Source organism: Chiloscyllium plagiosum, unplaced genomic scaffold (assembly GCF_037043375.1).
Source record: "Chiloscyllium plagiosum isolate Xiang-an unplaced genomic scaffold, Cpla_swu_hap1 HiC_scaffold_12, whole genome shotgun sequence".
Taxonomy (NCBI): Eukaryota; Metazoa; Chordata; class Chondrichthyes; order Orectolobiformes; family Hemiscylliidae; genus Chiloscyllium; species Chiloscyllium plagiosum.
In genome coordinates this window covers 55504890-55526828 of record NW_028270150.1, presented here as the reverse complement: position 1 = coordinate 55526828, position 21939 = coordinate 55504890, and the positions used below count along the sequence as shown (strand labels likewise).

The 21939-nt window shown below is 40.5% G+C and overlaps 1 protein-coding gene across 6 annotated transcripts in view; it reads right to left on the bottom strand.

Annotated features, from left to right (window-relative positions):
* The window catches only part of bcor (BCL6 corepressor), a 328887-nt gene that overhangs the window by 55502 nt on the left and 251446 nt on the right, over positions 1–21939 (bottom strand). For all 6 annotated transcript variants that reach the window (XM_087992844.1, XM_087992839.1, XM_087992840.1 and 3 more), the window contains 2 exons: positions 11610–11737; positions 4766–4859 (listed from right to left, as the gene is read on the bottom strand). In XM_087992844.1, the coding sequence (XP_087848970.1) occupies positions 4766–4859; positions 11610–11737 (222 nt within the window). The remainder of the gene's footprint in view (positions 1–4765; positions 4860–11609; positions 11738–21939) is intronic.

The window sequence follows — 21939 nt, the reverse complement described above, 5'->3', positions numbered from 1 at the left end:
TTGGTTCAAACATGGACAAAAGAGCTGAATTCTAGAGATGAGGGGAGAGTAACAGCCCTTGACATCAAGGCCGCATTTTACCAAGTATGGCATCATGGAGCCCTGGCAAAACTGGGATCAATGGGTACCGGGGGCAAACACTCCAAAGCTTAAAGTTATACCTGGCACAAAGGAAGATGGTTGTGGTTGCGAAGGGTCAGTCATCTCAGCTCCAGGACATCTCTACAGGAGTCCCTCAGTGTAGTGTCCTAAGCCCAACAATCTTCAGCTACTTCATCAACGACTTTCCCTCTGTCATAAAGTCAGAAGTGGGGATGCTTGCCAATGACTGCACAGTGGTCAGCACCATTCGTGACTCCTCAGATACTGAAACAGTCCATGCTCAAAGGCAACAAGATCTGGACAATATTCAGGCTTGGGTAGACAAGTGGCAAGTAACACTTGTGCCACACAAATGCCAGACAATGACCATCACCAATAAGAGACACTCTTAACCACCACTCCTTGACATTCAGCTGTACTACCATCACTGAATCCCCCACTGTCAACATCCTTGGGGTTACCATTGACCAGAAATTCAACTGGACTCACCATATAAACACAATGGCTACAGTGCAGGTCAGAGACGAGGGATACTGCGGCAAGTAACTCACCTCCTGACACCCTAAAGTCTATCCACCATCTACAAGGCACAAGTCAGGAGTGTGATGGAATACTCCCCACGTACCTGGATGGGTGCACCTCCAACAGTATTCAAGAAGCTCGACACAATCCAGGACAAAGCAACCTACTTGATTGGCACCACATCTACAAATATTCAATCCCTCCACCACCGTCGCTCATTAACAGCAGTGTGTACTATCTACAAGATGCACCAGAGAAATTCACCAAAGATCCTGAGACAGCACCTTCCAAACCCACGACCACTTCTGTCTCAAAGAGGTAAGGGCAGCAGGTATTTGGGAACACCACCACCTGCAAGTTCCCCTCCAAGCCACTCACCACCCTGACTTGGAAAATACCACCGTTCCTTCATAGTCGTTGGGTCAAAATCCTGGAATTCCCTCCCTACGAGCATTGTGAGTCAACCCACAGCAAGTGGACTGCAGCGATTTAAGAAGGCAGCTCACCACTACCTTCTCAAAGGGCAAATGGGGATGGGTTATCAATGCTGGCCAGCAATGAATACTAGAATCTGTTCAAAGTTTAAACATCCAATAACTGTTCAACATGAAATTTGCTCTTCCATTAATCCATCTTTGCTTGCAACATTGGTTCAGTCTCCCATTTGCATTTATTTCAAATTGTAATCACTTACAAATTCCTCCATGGCTCACAAGATTTTAATTTGATCAATTCTTCAACACTTGTCCCACACGGCTTTCACCTCTGCCTCAGTGCACCCTATTGTCTTCTGCACTATCTTTGTTGTCAAATCTTCAGCTGCTTCAGTCACATTCTCAACAATGTTCTATACTGCATTCCACTTCTTTCCTAACTTTCAATTGCCAAACTTTTTCTCATTTTTCCCAATCGTTTCCTCCACAGTTCACTATCTAGTTCACTGGATCAGCACTTCAAATAAAATCAGTGCACTTAGAGTCATAGAGATGTACAGCACGGAAACAGACCCTTTGGCCCAACTTGTCCATGCTGACTAGATATCCTAAGCTAACCAAGTCCTGTTTGCCAGGACTTGGCCCATCTCTCTCTAAACTTTTCCTATTCATATGTGTATCCAGATGCCTTGTTACATACTGATTTGCTTCATGAATAAATACTTCAATGTGACTGAATCCTGCTTCATGATATCAAAGCTGATAGATGCTTGGACATCCGTTTGACCTGATGCCTTGGGTTCATACTGACATTAAGAAGGGGGAAAGACACATCACACTTATTACTAGTTCTTTTTGGGTTGCTTTCTGCAACGTCAGCAGGAAGCATTATCAGATCAATTAAGTGTTGTTGCTGTCTATAACAAAAATGATTCTATCTCCTGTGTATATGCAGTATGACTTTCAAGCTGCAAGGTCTGTGGAAATGAGCTATCCAATTAATTGACAATCTATACTTCAGGCTGGACAGTATCACAGAAGTGGTTTAGATGGTGACATTTTCGTGAACCTAGCCACTCAGTGCAAAAAAGAAATCTGACAGGGTAAGTACAACACAGAACTTGCAAACTTCATTTCACAGACTGAGACAGGAAACTGAATTTCAAACTAAGAACCTAAACAGTGATTATCCAGAGGAATTGACTGAAGATTCAGAAAAGCTTAAGTTCAAATCTCACCAAGAACATTTGTGCTATTCAAAAGACAAATAAATAAATCTGGAATTTTAAAAAAATTGAAATCTGCAAAAGAAAGTGACAGGAAACCGTTGGATCATCACAAAAATCAAACTAATTCAATAATGTCCTTTAGAACAGAAAAGCTTTCACCTGACCCAGTATGGTCTACAAGGGTCATAATTATATCTGTAGTAACTCAAAATATCTATCCCATTGCTCTGCTACTTCTGGAGCTAATTTTCCTATAAGTATTTACAATATAGAAAATTATCAAATATGTTTCTATCATCCTTTCAGGCAGTGTATTTCTGTTTATTATCACTTATTGTACAAAAGATAATACCTACATAGCTTCTCTTGTTCTTTTGTCATTGCCATAAATCTGTGTCCTTTTGTTACAGATTGTTCTGTCATTGGAAAGCTTATTGTTATTTACTCTAATCAAACTCTTCATAATTTTCAACATCTCCATTAATGCTTCCCTTAGCTTTACCTGTTCTAAAGGGAACACTCTGGCTTCTCTCGTCTCTCCACGTAACCAAATTTCTCATCTCTGGTAACATTTTAATAAACTTACTTTGAACCCTCTCCAAGTCTTCACGTTCTTCCTGAAACTCAGTATTGAGAACTTGCAAAATATTCCAGCTGGACTTAACCAGCACTGTAGAAAAATTTAGACAACTTCCTTACCCTTTCATTCTAATGCCTTTTTAAGAGTTAAGATTTAAGTGTTAAGAGTCATCTGAACTTACCTGGTCACCTTTAAAATGTGTGCATGGATATTCCCAGGCCTCTCTGTTCCCATTCCATTCTTCCTACCAAAATGTATCTCCTGACACTTCTCTGCATTAAGTTACATCCGATATGTGTCTAAATTTGAGCAGTCTGCCAATTACTCCTAAAGTCTGTTGCTATCTTTTTAACTTGCCAACGAGTTTTGTAGATCTTCAATTTTACTAACAAATGGATTGCATAGCACTTTATTAACTGTTTCTTGAAAGTCCATACATACAGCACTATCTTCAGGCATTGCCGTTCCACTTTCTTCGGAGTGGAAGGCAATGGAAGGAGTGGCCAGAGGAGTCAGATCAGTGTTAGGAAAACACTAAATGATGAATCAGGGTTAGTCATGCAGGAGTCGGTTAGAAATATCCTACTCATCTTCAGCATTTTGTATCACTGATTTAGTGACTAAATAATTGAACTTCCTTAATCAATCCATGCTGAAGGATTCTCTGTATTGATTTGTAAGTTAGTTTCCAACAAGGCCTTACCTGGTAATTAACAAGTCAAGTTGTTTTGTAGAAAAATGGCTCTTCATGGAATCAAAGCCACATGAACCTAAACTAACATGTTGCCAACACAAACTTACAAATCTTCGATTTGAGTAGTTAAGTTTAAAAATGAAACAATCTAAAAAACATCAGATGTTCTAAATATTGGGAAACTATTTGGTACGTACCTGACATTTTCATTGTGGTGAGGTAAAGTTTGACAAATTGAAAAATGCATCAAAAAATATATAGAACTTTATTCTAAGTATGAGTAGTTAACTTCATTTGTGCTCTTTGATCTTATTGCACTGAAATAGTAATTCCAAATTCTTACTACAATGTTATTGTCGAATGCAATTTTTCAAACTTTTTTGCTAAATACAGAGGAACTTCGATTATCCAAAGGACACGGGCAGGGTATATTTCATTTGGTTAATCAAATGCTGGATAACAAGCATTGGAGCCTTGCAATCTTGCCGGATAATCCTATATTCAGATAATCGAATGCCGATAATCAAGATTTCTCTGTATCATGTGTAGCTGTTCACTTTACAACATTTTGCATACTTCAAGTAGTGGTAGTAATAATGGAGCCTGAAAATATATTTAATGTTCATAGAAATGTGTATCTCTCAAGAGAAAACAGCATAAACTCTGAAACTACATCTTAATGCATTCTATTAATTTTTCTCATTTTAAGAGGCATTAAACTATTAAATAAATAAGTTACCTCCGTCATTAAAATAGCAGAGAGAGAAATATGATATTAGCCAAACAGGCATTTGTATGATACCATCATTCAGAAATTTCTAGAACTTAACTTCTAAAATGCTGATCACATGTTGCCTATTAGCAAAAATCAGAGTCAGGCAGCACAGAAACAGACCCTACAGTCCAACTTGTCTGTGCCAACCAGACAATCTAAATCTGACCTAGTAGCTGTAATTGTACCAGCCTCCCTCTGGAAGCTCATTCCATACATGCACCACCTTCTGCATTAAAACATTACCACACAGGTCTTTTTTGTGTCTTTCCCCTTTCAAAAGTGAACGCTTGTCTTTTGGAATTCTCAATTAGGGAGAACTAAATTATTAACTTATAATTTAAATTATTAATTTAATTTGACTACGATAGCATTGTTACTATGAGGACTTTACAAAGAAAATGAAATGAGAATGAGATCGTGTAAGCTTACCACACCCAAGTTGTGGGTCATGTGATTGTCATCCCTGATCCCAAACCGCTTTATGCTTTTCTGTGTTTCACCATCACTTACAGAGACTTTCCTGCTGTGAAACAAATTCAAAGTTAATAGAGTTTTCTATCTTGTTCGAGACATACCATCTTAAATTGACTATTACATTTCATAACTGTTGACTACTTTTAAAACAAAGGTCTGACACAATTATGACTACTTCTCCAAGTGAATCTTATGCTGCGCACACAGAGAAACCCAGGCATACACACAGTAATTTGCAGTGGTTTTGAAATTATCTTATCTTAGGATTTCACCAGCACGTTTCCACTTCAATAGGTATTTCTCAAATCGGATGTTAAGCATTTGGTTTAATCTTTCCTACAGTGTTTGAATACTTATAAGATATTCCATATTATTGCAAAAAAAGTTCAATCTTTTCATATAAACAGGAGATGACATGCAATTATTCTACGAGGGAAAAAACCATCTAAAACACTATGCCTTTAAAATAACGTTAGGAGTCAGGCCAACATCTTGTTTCCACTTTACTAAGGAAATTTCTTCAGGGGTTCACCTAACTGACCTCCAGCAAAGACCATCATATGTCACATTTTCTGTGACTTCTGCATTTGAAGTGGGTCATACTCTCAGTTCTTTCTTTTCTGCAGGAAGAAAAGATTTGAGGCAAGCAATAGCAAGACCATAAGACAGTAACCAAGTAATAACTTTTTGAAAGAAAATGAGAAGTAACAGAGAGATCAGAGAAACAACAGGGGATAGGATCTGAGAGTTGAGAAACGAAAGTTGGATTTCAAGGAACAAGATCATACTTGCAGTAACTGAACTGATTTAACACCAAAGTGTAACACCAAAGCAACATGTTCAATTCCCACACTGGCTGAGATTACCTTGAAAGACTCTCCTTCTCAAACTCTTCCCTCACCTGAAGCATGGCGACCCTCAGCTTAAACCACCACCAGTTGTCTCTCTTTAATGAAAGAACAGCGTATGGTCCGCTAGGAGAATGACAACTTTGCTTTTTATATTCAACTAGTGCAAATAATGTTAGCTAATGTTTGAGGCCCTATTCTTTCAAGACAACTAGAAGCAAAACACAAACGTGTTATCCTCCGATTTGGACAAAAAGATAAACACTTAGAAAAAAACATGCCTCCTGTTCCAGATAACCACTTCAAAATATATTTGAGATGAACATTCTACATCCTGACACATGGAGTAGTTAATGCCCAGGGTCAATGAATCCCATACTTTTGTGTTAAATACTAACAACATCCACATTTGGCATATCATATCTCATCAAGCTGAAAAATACTGGTGGTACTATTATTCAAATTGTTTTTATTTCATGGTGTAAATCTTCAAGAAATAAATATTCATGAAAGCAACAATAATACAGAGAAATGACAATTATCCTAATGAGATGGGCGGGCACTATTTCGTTCGGATAATTGATTATTCGGTTAATCTATTCAACACCTTTCCTCTGGGGCTTGGAGTTTTCTATTAAGTCTGCTGCCCATTCAGGATACTAGCAGCAGCACAGTGGGCGCAAGCCCCAGCCTGCCCCCAACACTGCCACCCCCCCCCCCCCCCGCCCCAAACCCGGCCCACCCCCTACGCAACCCCGCTCCAGGGCAGCTGGACTGGACATCAATAACAAGGCTGCCGCTGCTATGCTGTTTGTGGTGGGGGGGGGAGGTGAGTCTCCAAATAGCGCGCGTGACACACACACACACACACACAACTTTTTACTACAACGTTTTGATAGGTTCCACCTTTGCTCTGTACAGGACAATGTTAGAGAGAATATCTGGGGAAGGGGGGTTAGGGTATACGCCTGAGGAGAACTCCAGGGAGAGTGTGGGAAAAGAGAGAGAGGGTGGGAGGTCAGTCATTTAGAGACGGTGCCTGCACTCCCATCAGTCCAGGACAGTTCTCGGCAGCACTTTTAATCACTGTAAACAAAAGACATGATCAGTGTTGGACACGTGTCTTTGATATAATGTTTCTGTTGGGATCTCGAGATCACCTTCAGAAAATCTGATTTTCGGATAATTGGTATTCGGATAATTGAGGTTCCCCTGTAAATACTATTGGAGTACTAGCTCCTCTAAGAAAATGCACTTAACAGCCAGGTGATCAGTAACAAACACTGAAGCTTGTTATCTCAGATATGTTAATTGATTTGAGCCATCACTACTTGAATCTGATCAGAGAGTTGACAATTTGGACAATGGTCCCATAATTCAAATATTCCTCAGCCAACTGGGATAGTTAGAAAGTTGGTATGGTGGACTGAATGGGTGTTACATTTGGTGACAAATGGCACATCTATCTGGAGCGATATTTCTGGTGAGATAAAGGCAATATTCTATTATTTTGAAAGTTCAGCAATGAAGTTGAGAAATGTTGAAAATTATAAGAAGAATCAAATAACCAAATGCATTAACAATGCATTTATTCATCAAAAACTGACAGAAGTAAAGATGTTGGTGATTAAAAATATAACAATAGTATAGAAACTACATGGTACATATATTAGTCTGCACGATGGTGATACATAGTCCCTACAACTCATGTCTGGATCAATGTAGCTTAGAGACTGGGCAGATCCTACTCATTTGCGGAAACAATTTTGGCACAAATGGAATAAAACATATCACATATGAAAGCATATGGTAAACTGTTTGCACTAAAAGTATTTCATTTTTATATGTTTAATTTATTTAACACTACAATCGTAATTTCCTTCACATATCAAATAATGGCGAAAAATCCACCAGCAGTTGTCCACCAGTAGCACAAAGTAATTTCAGGATATATCTAAACTAGACTGTGCCAAACTAGCTTCATAAATTACATGCTAGGTGATTACAATCAAAGTCTTGTAGATATGTTCTCAAGCAAAATGTAAATCTCTTAGAGATTCTATCAACTCTTAATGAGATTGAAATAAATTATGCTTGTCAAGTTAGAATTTCTTATCATCTTAGCACTTTGCCTGAACCTTTTGCACAATTCATCTGCGCTGAAGAGGAATTCCTCAATATATGATAGTCAGCATGCAAATCAGCTGAATGCAAAAAACAAAGCCAAATTTCTACAGATTCTTATCTAAAACTTTGCTCTTCATTCACAAGCAGTTGTTGCTTCATTCCAACAAACAACTAAATAAAACCATTTTTACAAATGTTATTAATTCAGGTTTGAAGAGAAAGCTAATCATGTAATCCTACACTATAAACTAAGATGTCTAAGCATGAAATTTAGTTAACACTCTTCTATTTTATGCAAGTAAACAAAATCAATTGTGTGTGTGTGTAGGAGTTGCAGTTATAGCAAATATTGTGGGAACTTTGTGGTAATAACGATAACTACACCCTTCTTTGATAACAAGGACTTGTCGCAGATGAGTCCGTGTCTTAATGGCCAGAGCTTAGCAATCACCGGCAAAGTAATGCCACACATTGCTGACCTTGAAGTCAATTTCCCATTTAAGATCTATCATGTTCTGTGGCATAGATTTCACTTCTCCCAGGCCTCATTTCATCTGGCACAAGCCACAAGGATCTCTGACATCAAATAACAGTGAGTTTCTCAAACAGGAACCACAGAAGAATTTTTTAGGTAGCAAACCAGGAAGGTATATGCAATATGAAGATTGGTGCTTTTCATAAGGAATGGATTGTTTTCTTTACTCATTTGTGGGATGCATGTTGTTAACTAGGTCAGCTTTTCTTGCCAATTCCTAACTGCCTTGCAAAGGTGTTGGTGGATAACACAAAAACATGTAATTTAGGTACGTGCTGAAATATCAAACTTTTCAATTAAAAAAATTTAAATTTTATTAAATTTTTAGCATGGAATGTAAAGATTTGCAATCCACAAATAAAATTAATTTTTCAGGATCAGAAGGTTGCTTAGCCAGAATTATGTGCAGTTTTTAGATTAGATTCGATTCCCTACAGCATGGAAACAGGCCCTTCAGCCCAACAAGGTAAAAACAATGACTGCAGATGCTGGAAACCAGATTCTGGATCAGTGGTGCTGGAAGAGCACAGCAATTCAGGCAGCATCCGAGGACAGGCAAAATCGACGTTTCGGGCAAAAGCCCTTCATCAGGAATAAAGGCAGAGAGCCTGAAGCATGGAGAGATAAGCTAGAGGAGGGTGGGGGTGGGAGAGAGTGGCATAGAGTACAATAGGTCAGTGGGGAAGGAGATGAAGGTGATAGGTCAGGGAGGAGAGGGTGGAGTGGATAGGTGGAAAAGGAGCTGGGCAGGTCGGACAAGTCCGGACAGGTCAGGGGATCGAGTTTCTGGAGGTTAGAAGCTAGGATGAGGTGGGGGAAGGGGAAATGAGGAAACTGTTAAAATCCACATTGATGCCCTGGGGTTGAAGTGTTCCGAGGCGGAAGATGAGGCGTTCTTCCTCCAGGCGTCTGGTGGTGAGGGAGCGGCGGTGGAGGAGGCCCAGCACCTCCATATCCTCGGCAGAGTGGGAGGGGGAGTTGAAATGTTGAGCCACTGGGCGATGTGGTTGATTGGTGCGGGTGTCTCGGAGATGTTCCCTAAAGCGCTCTGCTAGGAGGCGTCCAGTCTCCCCAATGTAGAGGAGACCGCATCGGGAGCAACGGATACAATAGATGATATTAGTGGATGTGCAGGTAAAACTTTGATGGATGTGGAAAGCTCCTTTGGGGCCTTGGATGGAGGTGAGGGAGGAGGTGTGGGCGCAGGTTTTACAGTTCCTGCGGTGGCAGGGGAAAGTGCCAGGATGGGAGGGTGGGTCGTAGGGGGGCGTGGACCTGACCAGGTAGTCACGGAGGGAACGGTCTTTGCGGAAGGCGGAGAGGGGTGGGGAGGGAAATATATCCCTGGTGGTGGGGTCTGTTTGGAGGTGGCGGAAATGTCGGCGGATGATTTGGTTTATGCGAAGGTTGGTAGGGTGGAAGGTGAGCACCAGGGGCGTTCTGTCCTTGTTGCGGTTGGAGGGGTTGGGTCTGAGGGCGGAGGTGCGGGATGTGGATGAGATGCGTTGGAGGGCATCTTTAACCACGTGGGAAGGGAAATTGCGGTCTCTAAAGAAGGAGGCCATCTGGTGTGTTCTATGGTGGAACCGCTCCTCCTGGGAGCAGATACGGCGGAGGCGGAGGAATTGGGAATACGGGATGGCATTTTTGCAAGAGGTAGGGTGGGAAGAGGTGTAATCCAGGTAGCTGTGGGAGTCGGTGGGTTTGTAGAAGATGTCAGTGTCAAGTCGGTCGTCACTGATGGAGATGGAGAGGTCCAGGAAGGGGAGGGAGGTGTCAGAGATGGTCCAGGTAAATTTAAGGTCAGGGTGGAATGTGTTGGTGAAGTTGATGAATTGCTCAACCTCCTCGCGGGAGCACGAGGTGGCGCCAATGCAGTCATCAATGTAGCGGAGGAAGAGGTGGGGAGTGGTGCCGGTGTAATTACGGAAGATCAACTGCTCTACGTAGCCAACAAAGAGACAGGCATAGCTGGGGCCCATACGTGTGCCCATGGCTACCCCTTTGGTCTGGAGGAAGTGGGAGGATTCAAAGGAGAAATTGTTAAGGGTGAGGACCAGTTCGGCCAAACGAATGAGAGTGTCGGTGGAGGGGTACTGTTGGGAACGTCTGGAGAGGAAAAAACGGAGGGCTTGGAGGCCCTGGTCATGGCGGATGGAGGTGTAGAGGGATTGGATATCCATGGTGAAGATGAGGTGTTGGGGGCCGGGGAAACGGAAGTCTTGGAGGAGGTGGAGGGCGTGGGTGGTGTCTCGAACGTATGTGGGGAGTTCCTGGACTAGGGGGGATAGGACAGTGTCGAGGTAGGTAGAGATGAGTTCAGTGGGGCAGGAGCATGCTGAGACAATGGGTCGGCCAGGGTGGTCAGGTTTGTGGATCTTGGGAAGGAGGTAGAACCGGGCAGTGCGGGGTTCCCGGACTATGAGGTTGGAAGCTGTGGGTGGGAGATCTCCTGAGGTGATGAGGTTCTGTATGGTCTGGGAGATGATGGTTTGGTGATGGGGGGTGGGGTCATGGTCAAGGGGGCGGTAGGAAGAGGTGTCCTCGAGTTGGCGTTTGGCTTCAGCGATGTAGAGGTCAGTGCGCCAGACTACCACTGCGCCCCCTTTGTCCGCTGGCTTGATGGTGAGGTCAGGATTGGAGCAGGATTGGAGCAGGATTGGAGCCCAACAAGTCCACACCGACCGTCCGAAGAGCAACCCACCCAATCCCATTCCCCTATATTTACACCTGACTAATGCACCTAGTACTACAGGCAATTTAGCATGGCCAATTCACCTAACTTGCACATCTTTGGAATGTGGGAGGAAACCAGAGCACCTGGAGGAAACCTACGCAGACACAGGGAGAATGTGCAAACTCCACACAGACAGCTGCCCGAAGCAGGAATTGAACCCAGGTCCCTGGTGCTGTGAGGCAGCAGTGCTAACCACTGAGCCACCGTGCCACCTGTTAATGAACAACTTACACCTGAGCCTAAGTGAATCTACTTAAGGCTTTTGTATTGAGAATAATAATAGTGTAAGAAGCAAAACATCACACAAATTCAGTGATGTTTGATTGATTATCACGTACATGGACTTCAACTGCACACCATGTGGATACACATGGAATCACAGAGTAACATCTGCATTTCTTTATTTAACCACACATATATGGACACTAAAAGTATTATCAATTCCACAAAGTAATAACAGCAAATGTGGTCAGATTCACGATCATTACAATGCAAAATTCAGGCCAAAATGTAGTTTTACTTAGAGTCATATAAAAATGTAACTCATCTTACCCATCTTCATTAATTCCACACATACGGACCCGATCAGTACTCATCCAGCTGTGAAGATTGCCATACAGGGGTGTCGCAGACAGCATGGCGTCTTTTTGATTGATGCCTCCCTTCTCCGCAATTTTATTCTTCAATAAAAAAATTTTTTTTTTAAATGTATAAATCTATATCAAACACCCTTATTTAATGTATATATACAACTTAAAATATTTCCATTGTGGTAAATCTATACACCTTTGGAGCACTGTAATAAGTTATGAAATGCTCCAATCGTATTCAATTACATTCACAATTTCAGACTAGAAAAGTTAAAAAGTTATAAAATATCATTAGTAAGTCAGGATTAAAACAATAATAACCAATAACAGATCCTTGTACCATTACAATAGAAATGATAAATAACGCAGGTTATTGTATGTTCAGAGTCCTTAGAACGAAGTTCCAATACTAATGATCACAGACCTCAAACAGCAATGTTTTCATTTGTGTAAAATAAGTCATCATTAATTATCTTTTAACCTACAAAAATCCATATTACAGTTCCCAGTCAATATCATGTTAAATTCTTTCACAGGAATGTGATAAGGAATGCATTCACAAGTACATATTATAGCTTTCCCACAAGCCAGCATCAGATGCACACAATCATTCAAACTGTGCACTCATGCTCGTCACCACATGTGTGGCAATAACCATCATACTTCCTCTCTGCTGAAGCAAAGGAAGCAGCTTGCTAAAGTTCACTACACACATACACCCTAATTTCAGATGTTAAATATATTTGTTCTAATCACATATATGAAAACAAAACATATCATATAATGAGTACAAAGCTAATAATTTGTGAAATTAAGAGTATTATTCAATAAAAACTTAATCAAGCATGATTTATGCAATATTGTCACATTTCAGAAACAGTAGTCAATGACCTCATTGCATGATTCCCAGAATAGATTTTTGTAGATTTCGCCCACAGCCACCAGCATGTTGTAGAGCAATTGTAATGAGTAACTCCTGTTGATTTTTATACTCCTTGAGCTGGAAACCTCAAGTCTTTTCTTAATCTTGAGGTTGTTGAGTTCATTGTCATTTCGCTAAGAATTGTATAGTCAGCAAAAGCCTAGGATCCAACATGAAGCCCTTATATGCTCACATGAATGTTCCAAAGACAGAATAACAGGACTTCCAACATTTCTAAAATTCACATCTCGAGGTGGTGAAATTAGAAGTAATAAGCCATAAAAGGGATGAAACCTGGGACCTTACTGAAAATATAGCTGAGATTTACAATAAATAGTGTTCTTACAACACCAGACTTTGGAGAAGTCATTTTTTTCCAAATTAAGAGCTAGAAAGAATTATGACTTCAGAGAAACAATCTTCTATTTTAGCAACTTGAGCAGACTTTTTGAATCCTTTGAAGGATGTCAAGTAAAATGTTGTGACTATGTTAAATCTGCTCTGGACATGTTTATCCCATTGATGACAGCTTTTCACCCTTGCACTTGAAAAGCTTTTCCCAGAGAGTATGATAGTATCACCGATAAAGCAAATGCTATGACATTGCTCCTGACAAAATTTTACATTAATCACAATATTCTGACCATGGACAACCATTCTGCAGTAGATGTTTTAAACATAATGCAAATGCAAATTTCTGAACATAGGTCATAGAGTTTTTACAGCATGGAAACAGGTCCTTTTGGGCCATCTTGTCCATGCTGGTCAAACTCTCACCTGTTCTAATCTCATTTTCCAGCACCTGGTCTGTAGTCTTGTATGTTATGATGTTTCAAGTGTTCATCTAAATAGTTTTAAGTAGCTTGAGGACTCCTGCCTCGACCATCCTTTTAGGCAACGAATTCCAGATACCCACAAACATTTTTTCCTCAAACCCTCCTATCAATAAATTTTGTCACTGCTGAGGATATGAGTCAACAATTAAATAATTGCAATCTTGGGTTAAAAATCAAGACCTCAAATGCTCAAAGGACTTTTAAACTGCATAACCTTTGCTCTTCTTGTCTGCGGAGAAAGTGAGGTCTGCAGATGCTGGAGATCAGAGCTGGAAAAGCACAGCAGATCAGGCAGCATCCAGGGAACAGGAGAATCGACGTTTCGGGCATAAGCCCTTCTTCAGGAAGGGCTTCTTCTTGTCTGCAGTAGACAGCCTGTGTTCTTAAAGCTATTCATATTTATTATGATTTTCAGGATTAGCAAGTAATAGAATTTCTCTTTCTTTCACTCAAGAAAACCTTGTAAGTGGATCCTTAATTAGAACTAGTATTCCATTTAAATTGAAGTGTGATAGCTGTAGACTTAAGAGAATAAAACTATTTGCTGCAATCGACTGAGAGGAGCTAAATTACCACTCCTCACCAGCTCTTTGGTGTATTTACAAAAGTACCAATATTTAAAAGTTTGATTGAACTACATCACAATACATATAACGTCACTGTAACAGGAATTACATGGTTCCTTTCCCTCGTGAAAAAAATGGCTAAGTAAACACTTCTTAAGCAAACCGGACAGCATTTTAAAAATCAGTGAGTTTACAGAAAGGAAGTGAACAAAAATGTTTAGTCACCTCTACTTTTGTAATTATTTTTCACTCTTCTATAGTGCTAAAATTAAATATATTTGAACAGTTTTCACAACACCCTACATCTCCAAGTTATATTTATTTATCCGACAACAAATTACATAGGAATGCAGTCATTATTTCTTTTCTGCAAGCAGGTGTTATTTTATACATAGCAAGCTCCTACAAAAAATATCAAGTGACCAATTAATTTGGTTTTTGGGATTGAGGAAGGAGCAATAACCAGGACAACAGGAAAATATCTATTCCTCTTCACACAGTGCTATAAAATCCTCTAGCATCCAACTTGAACAGGAATATGAAGCATTACTAGCTAAGTTCTGTTGTGCCATCCAATGTTGTGCCTCATCCTTTTGTCGTCAATCTAAGGCAAAGATAATACCAGGTGATTTGCTTCAAAGGTTTATAATGGTGCCCCACTAATGGCTAATCAATGTCAAGTACACAATAAAGCTACATAGCAGTGGTTTTACCAGGAATAAAAATTTGGGAGTGTCTCAACTTAGGGCAGATGGGTTACGCTCTGACTATTTGATTCGTCCAATTAATCATTGCTGTAGAACATTCTGAAAGCTCCTATTGCTGGCAGGGATGGGTGGAAATAAGTTGACTGATGCACATTGCTGGATTTTTTTTCTTTCATGCAATGTGGGCATTGTTGTCTCATTGCACTTTGTACCACAGACAGTTTGAAAAACAGAATCAGTGCTAAACAAAAAAAAACTGCAGATGCTGGAAATCAGAAACAAAATCAGAAATTGCTGGAAAAACTCAGCAGGTCTGGCAGCATCTGTGGAGAGAAAGGAGAATTAATGTTTTGGGTCCAGTGACCCTTCTTCAGAACAGGATCAATGCTGTCACTTCCCCTGTCACAGCAAACATGTGACCTCTCTCACCAAATTGACAGACTTTAAATAATAAGAACGAAGCAACAGGTCATTAACATTATTTCCCCAGATGTAGCTTTGATCATTGTGCAGCTATATAGAGAGAACTAGCGATTTGGATACAGAACTGGCTTGAAGGTAGAAGACCGAGGATGATGATGAAGGTTTGCTTTTCAGACTGGAGGCCTGTGACGAGTGGAGTGCCACAAGATTGGTGATGGGTCCATTGCTTTTTGTCATTTACATAAATGATTTGGAGGTGAACATAGGAGGTATAGTTAGTAAGTTTGCAGATGACACCAAAATTGGAGGTGGAGTGGACCCCAAAGAAGGTTATCTTAGAGTACAACGGGATCTTGATCAAATGGGCCATTAGGCTGAGGAGTGACAGATGGCATTTAATTTAGATAAATGTGAGGTCCTGCATTTTGGAAAGTCAAATCAGGGCAGGACTTATATATTTAGTGGTAAGTTCCTGGGGAGTGTTTCTGAACAAAGAGACCTTGAAATGCAGGTTCATAGTCCCTTGAAAGTGGAGTCGCAGGTAGATAGGATAGTGAAGGCGGCGTTAGTATGCTTTCCTTTATTGGTCAGAACATTGAGTACAGGAGTTGAGAGGTCATATTGTGGCTGTACATGACATTGGGTTAGGACACTGTTGGAATATTGTGTGCAATTCTGGTCTCCTTCCTATCGGAAGAATGTTGTGAAATTGAAAGGGTTCAGAAAAGATTTACAAGGATGTTGCCATTGTTGGATGATTTGAGCTATAGGGAGAGGCTGAATAGGCTGGGCTGTTTTCCCTGGAGCGTCGGAAGTTGAGGAATGATCTTATAGAGGTTTATAAGATCATGAGGGGCATGGATAGGATAAATACACACAGTCTTTTCCCTGGGGGTGGGGGAGTCCAGAACTAGAGCGCATAGGCTTAGGGTGAGAGGGGAAAGATTTAAAAAAGGACCTAAGGGACAACTTTTCACGTAGATAGTGGCGTGTGTATGGAATGAGCTGCCAGAGGAGGTGGTGGAGTCTAGTACAATTACAACATTCAAAAGGCATTTGGATGGGTGCATGACAAGGAAGGGTTTAGAGGGATATGGGCTGAAAATGTGTTGCTGAAAAAGCGCAGCAGGTCAGGCAGCATCCAGGGAACAGGAGAATCGACGGGCTTATGCCTGAAACGTCGATTCTCCTGTTCCCTGGATGCTGCCTGACCTGCTGCGCTTTTCCAGCAACACATTTTCAGCTCTGATCTCCAGCATCTGCAGACCTCACTTTCTCCTTAGAGGGATATGGTCCAAGTGCTGGCAAATGGGACTAGATTAGGTTAGGATATCTGGTCGGCATGGACGGGGAAGGGCTTATGCCCAAAACGTCGATTCTCCTGCTCCTTCGATGCTGCCTGACCTGCTGTGCTTTCCCAGCAACACATTTTTGAGCTCTGATCTCCAGCATCTGCAGTCTTCACTTTCTCCGGGTTGGACCTAAGGGTTTATTTCCATACTGTACATCTCTGTATCTGTACGACTCTATTTAAAATTATCTTTCACCCAAGCTCAAATTTGAGTGGGCCAAGGCTATGGTAAGCCATCCATAGTTATGTCCTTGCAATATAAAACTGTAACACCTCTACTATTGATCATTGGTATTTTTTATATATTAGTTGCAACATCCTGGTTCAAAGATGGATAAGTTATAATTATGAATGAGCAGCTCACTGGATGCATTAAGCAAGAACCAAAAAATGGCTTGGCCAGGATGCTTCAGTGTAGGGGAGCCTGGCAGCCCTCATCGTTAAATGAATAATAAGTAGCCGGTGTGAAGTACAGAGTGACCACTGTCTGACATTATGGGTGGGATTTTCCTTTCTTTGTTCGGTGTTGAACTGGGTGTCTTTAATAGATCCTTCTGCCCCACCAATGAAAGCATGTTCCGATTTGGCAATTAAGTCTTAAATGGAAACATAACAGGTCCCATAACCGAGAATTCCACCCTGCCTGAAGTGGCCAACCATTGTGAGTGACAGTCCCTGAGATCTGCAGGAAAGTTGGAGATACAGGGAGCTCAGTGGCAACTCCAGAGTCTTTCAGCAACCATGCTCCTGCACCCTATCTTCAATCCTCATCCATGCCTGCAATTCACAGATTGGGACAAACGGAGCCTAGTCCCCCACACCCAGCCAGAAGACCTGTTTTCCAGTTGAGAAGGCAGCCAATTTCCTCATCTGTCGGCAAGGGTGGGTAATCATGATAGTGGTGGCAGATTTTTTAAGTGGTCATTAATTGACTATTTAAGGCCATACTTACTGGCCAGTCAAGGCAGTTGATCATGCACCCAGTATATCAGAATTTAATTGCTGGAGTAGCTGATATCCCTCTGGTGATAATCCACCCAATTATTTGTTCCTCTACCACCTTCTCCACTATTTCTCAGGAGAAAATCATGTCCCATATTCGAGAGAAGGAGTTGGTACCATCCAAACATATAGATATTTCATGATGCTTTTAGGAAATGCATCCTCCACTTATTAGTATGACAGCAAATAAGGACAAGGTTGCCTATATAGGTACCAAGAACAATCTAACTAAGTGGTTATCACCACCACGAGGCACACTGCTGATAATATATGCACCACTATTAGATAAGATTCCATCCTTTTTTTCCTATCTTAACTCTCAACCAGCCTGTGCAGAGCAGACCAGTAGTACAATTTCTCTTTCACTGGCCATTTGGGACCCTCTGCAGCAATTGTGCAAGATATGGTCAGCTGAAATAAAATTGGTACCTGCAACTCAAAAGCAATTTACATGACTCTGAAATCCACCCGTGGCATAAATTGAGACTAACTGCACAACACTGACAAGCAATAGCAATATTGTAGAACGACTTCACGAAACACAAATCTAACAGGGAGGGGTTACTGAACTTGACAGTGTGAGGGAACTGAAAATTTATTTACAATTATTAATCTAGTCTGCTCCAGGAATCTTGTAGTTTAACAGTGCATGGTACTTAAGCTCCTCCACACTGTCAAAGTACCTCTAATTAGCCCCCCCGATGATCCCAACAACATTGATTTCAATTTGTATTGAAATATCAACAGAGATTGACAAACAAGTAAAAATATGTTGAAATAAAACTCTCTGTGACAAATACATCCTCCTTAAAATCAAGTTTTGCACAAACATGAAGTAGTGGTGAAAGAACAAAGTAGACAGATTCTAAATTCTAAAGGAGAAAGTGGGGACTGCAGATCAGAGTCGAGATTCCTGAAGAAGAGCTTATGCCTGAAATGTCAATTCTCCTGCTCCTCGGATGTTGCCTGACCTGCTGTGCTTTTCCTGCACCACATTCCAGATTCTAAATTCTCAGTAAGCCTCTCAGACTTAAAATTCTTCACTCAACAAAATATGAAAATACTCGCTGCGGGTCACATGCATAGCAAATCAAAAAATGTAAACCTGCGTGACAAGGTCCAAGAAGCAAAGCATATTACCTCAGTTCAGTACTTATTCAGTAACAGAATTCCTATGACTTGGCACACAAGTGATAGATTACAACAGAAATTTTTGCCTTCTCTTTCACAAGTAAAATCATGCTTCAAGTTTAGAGTCCCACAGTTTTATTTTGCCTTAAGAACACTGATTGGCATTAAAGATATTAAATTGAATTAGTTGGTTTTCAGGACAATTTGAAATTTCATTTTCATAGTTACTGCTGGTAAGTTTTCTTTCACATTTATTTAATAAGCTGAATTTACTATGTTACCTGTTTCTCCACAATGGTTTAGGAACCAGTCATTCTCTTTGAATTATTAGAATTCCTTCTGCTGTCACAAGGAGTTGAGGTCAAGACATGCAAACAGGCTCAAAAATATGAAGTGTTGATTGTGAACTATGCACACATTTTCAACTTTTCCACAATGTTGCATATAGCACACATTTATCTCTTAGGAGATATTCCATTGGACGATATAATTTCATCTGTATAAGCTGCAACCTGTTTCTTTAGCCATGATATCTGATCTGACAGGATGGCGATGCTTGTTCCTGTATCAGCTAAAACTGATGACATGGCTCTTGACTTACTTATGTTCTATCAAGTTGGAATTGGACAAATCACTAATCTTTCTTTGGAATGTCACTTGTATTCCTGTTTACCATATTGAGCTCTTTTGAGTGCTCTAAAACTGCACTCTATTTCTGTATTTCTTCTGGAAGGAACCTGAAGTTTTACAGATGTAGCATTCTTTTGTCATAACTGGGCACTATTAATGTTCCTAAGGTTTTTTGTTCCAAAGTGATGGTGGTTAGTATCTGCTGAATTGTCTGAACTTTGTTTTGGTTTATCACATCTGTCTGCAGAGTGTTTGCAGTAAAAAGCAGATAGGCTCTGTTAGTCCCCTGTGCCAGTGGTGACTTCCTCCTCTCAGGAGTTGCCTGTGAATCTTCCTATTTATGCTTCCTGCACAATCTGAATAATTTAGATTAGATTATGATTATATTCCCTACAGTATGGAAACAGCCCAATAAGTCCACACCGACCCTCCGAAGAGTAACCCACCCACACCCATTCCCCATATGTACCCCTGACTAATGCACCTAACACTATGGGCAATTTAGCATGGCCAATTCACCTGACCTGCACATCTTTGGATTGTGGGAGGAAACCGGAGCACCCGGAGGAAACCCTCGCAGACACGGGGAGAATGTGCCAACTCCACACAGACAGTCACCCAAGGTGGGAATTGAACCCGGGTCCCTGGTGCTGTGAGGCAGCAGTGCTAACCACTGAGCCACCTGCCGCTAAACTTTCTCCAAAATCAAATCTTTTATGAAAAGTGGTAATAAATCTCATCAATAATGCCAGCAATTCTTACTAATTTTGATTTCAAGCCTCCATAGACATTGTTCTCCATTTATGCAGAGAAGTCATTAATAAAATTACCTATAGATGCCCCAGATGTGGAACTCCTCTATCATGACTTCCTATTTCAAGAATTTTATTTGTTCCCTCATTGAAGTAATTATCAAAAGCTGCTCACATACCTTCAACAGTTTCAGTGCTACCTTTGATATTTTAGCAATTTACATCAGCTGCAGTCAATCCTGTTGAAATCAGTTACTTGTTCAGTTTGAGTTTAGTATGTAGTTTTTAAGTAATTCTATATCTTAAGAACTGTTTTCACTAAGATCTCTAATGCTGTGCTCTGTTTTGATTATCTCTGACATTAAATGCTTCAGGTAACATTTCTTCCTCTTTTGCTTAATGTGGTTATTTATTTTTATTTTATTCAGGTATAAATTTGCAGCACCTTAATCTGTTTGTAATTTGATGGGTTTAAGTTTTTAATCTTACAGCATTTTAATGCTGTTTTAATTCCCTTGGTTTGTAGTCCCTTCAAATTTTTAAAGTCTATTACAACAATACTGTGGTGTTTTCTTCCAATATGCTCTTAAACTCCGTAGTATGGCAAAACTGTAGTGTTTTACATTTCTGCTTTAAGTTCTGCTAAATGGTAATATTGTATCTCTGTACTGCTTACTGGGGGTTTCCTGCCAACATGCAATCAAAATGGTGGTTTCACACCTTTGGACAGAAATGCAAAGTTTTCCTGCCTCCTTCAGCCAGAATGGAGTTTTCCTATTCCTTCATGGGCAAAATGGCCACTTTGCTGCTTTCATTGAATTACTATGTGATTCACATCCCTGTACCAGATTTTCAAATAAACTAGTGTCTGTGGCTTTAAGAAACTTTCTCTCAAATCCATGGTAAAAAGTTTGTATCTCCTAAAGTTATCAAAGTCTTTAAATTCTTCTATCTTCTTCAGATAGACTCTGCCTTGCAAATCTTTGAAATTTTCCTTTTGTCATTATCAACCTGCTCACAATATTCCTGATACTGCAGTTTTGTTGTAAATTAACTTAATAGTCTTTGACATTTTTTTTAGGAGCTATAACTCACAAGCATGCTTGCTATGGTAACCATGCTCATTGTTAATGATAAGTTCTCCTTTCTTTCCTTCCATCTTTGCTAACCTGCCTTTTTGGCCCATTGCCTGAAGGGATCTTCAACTTTATTCTGCAGCTCCAAAATATTTGCTTCCAAGTCAAACTTTGAATTGAGACTGATCCTGCAGATCCTTCTCTTCCAAGAACTCTAACTGCCAAGTTCGACTTGTCATTTTACTCCTTTCTTATATGAAACTGTGTTTCCTGCATCTCTTAGCAGCTCTAAGATAAAGATCTTAGCCAGAAATTCTGCTTCTGTGATACCATTCCTTCTATGAGCTCAACAGACTCATTCTCTCTAAGCACCTGTAGCAGCTGATTACTGCTTTAAGAAGTCTCAATGTTTCTTAGTGAAAAAAATCATTTTTTTGAAACTTTTTAATGTTTTTTTGTCAACATTGTTCCCTTGAAGTAATTAAGCAACAATCTCAACGCTGATCACCATATCTTACATTATTGTCTTTGGGATACAGAAGTCGAACAGAGAAGGCTTAGAGTCATAGAGATGTACAGCACGGTCCAACCCGTCCATGCCGACCAAAAATCCGAAATTAATCTAGTCCCATTTGCCAACACTTGGCCCATATCCCTCTAAACCCTTCCTATTTATATACCTATCCAGATGCCTTTTAAATATTGTCACTGTACCAGCCTTGACCACTTCCTCTGGCAGCTCATTCCATATGCGCACCACCCACTGCGTGTAAAAGTTGTCCCTTAGGTCCCTTTTAAATCTTCCCCCACCCCCCCACCCTAAATCTATGCCCTCTAGTTCTGGACACTTCCACCCACCCACCCAGGGAAAAGAGACCCGGGTTCAATTCCTGCCT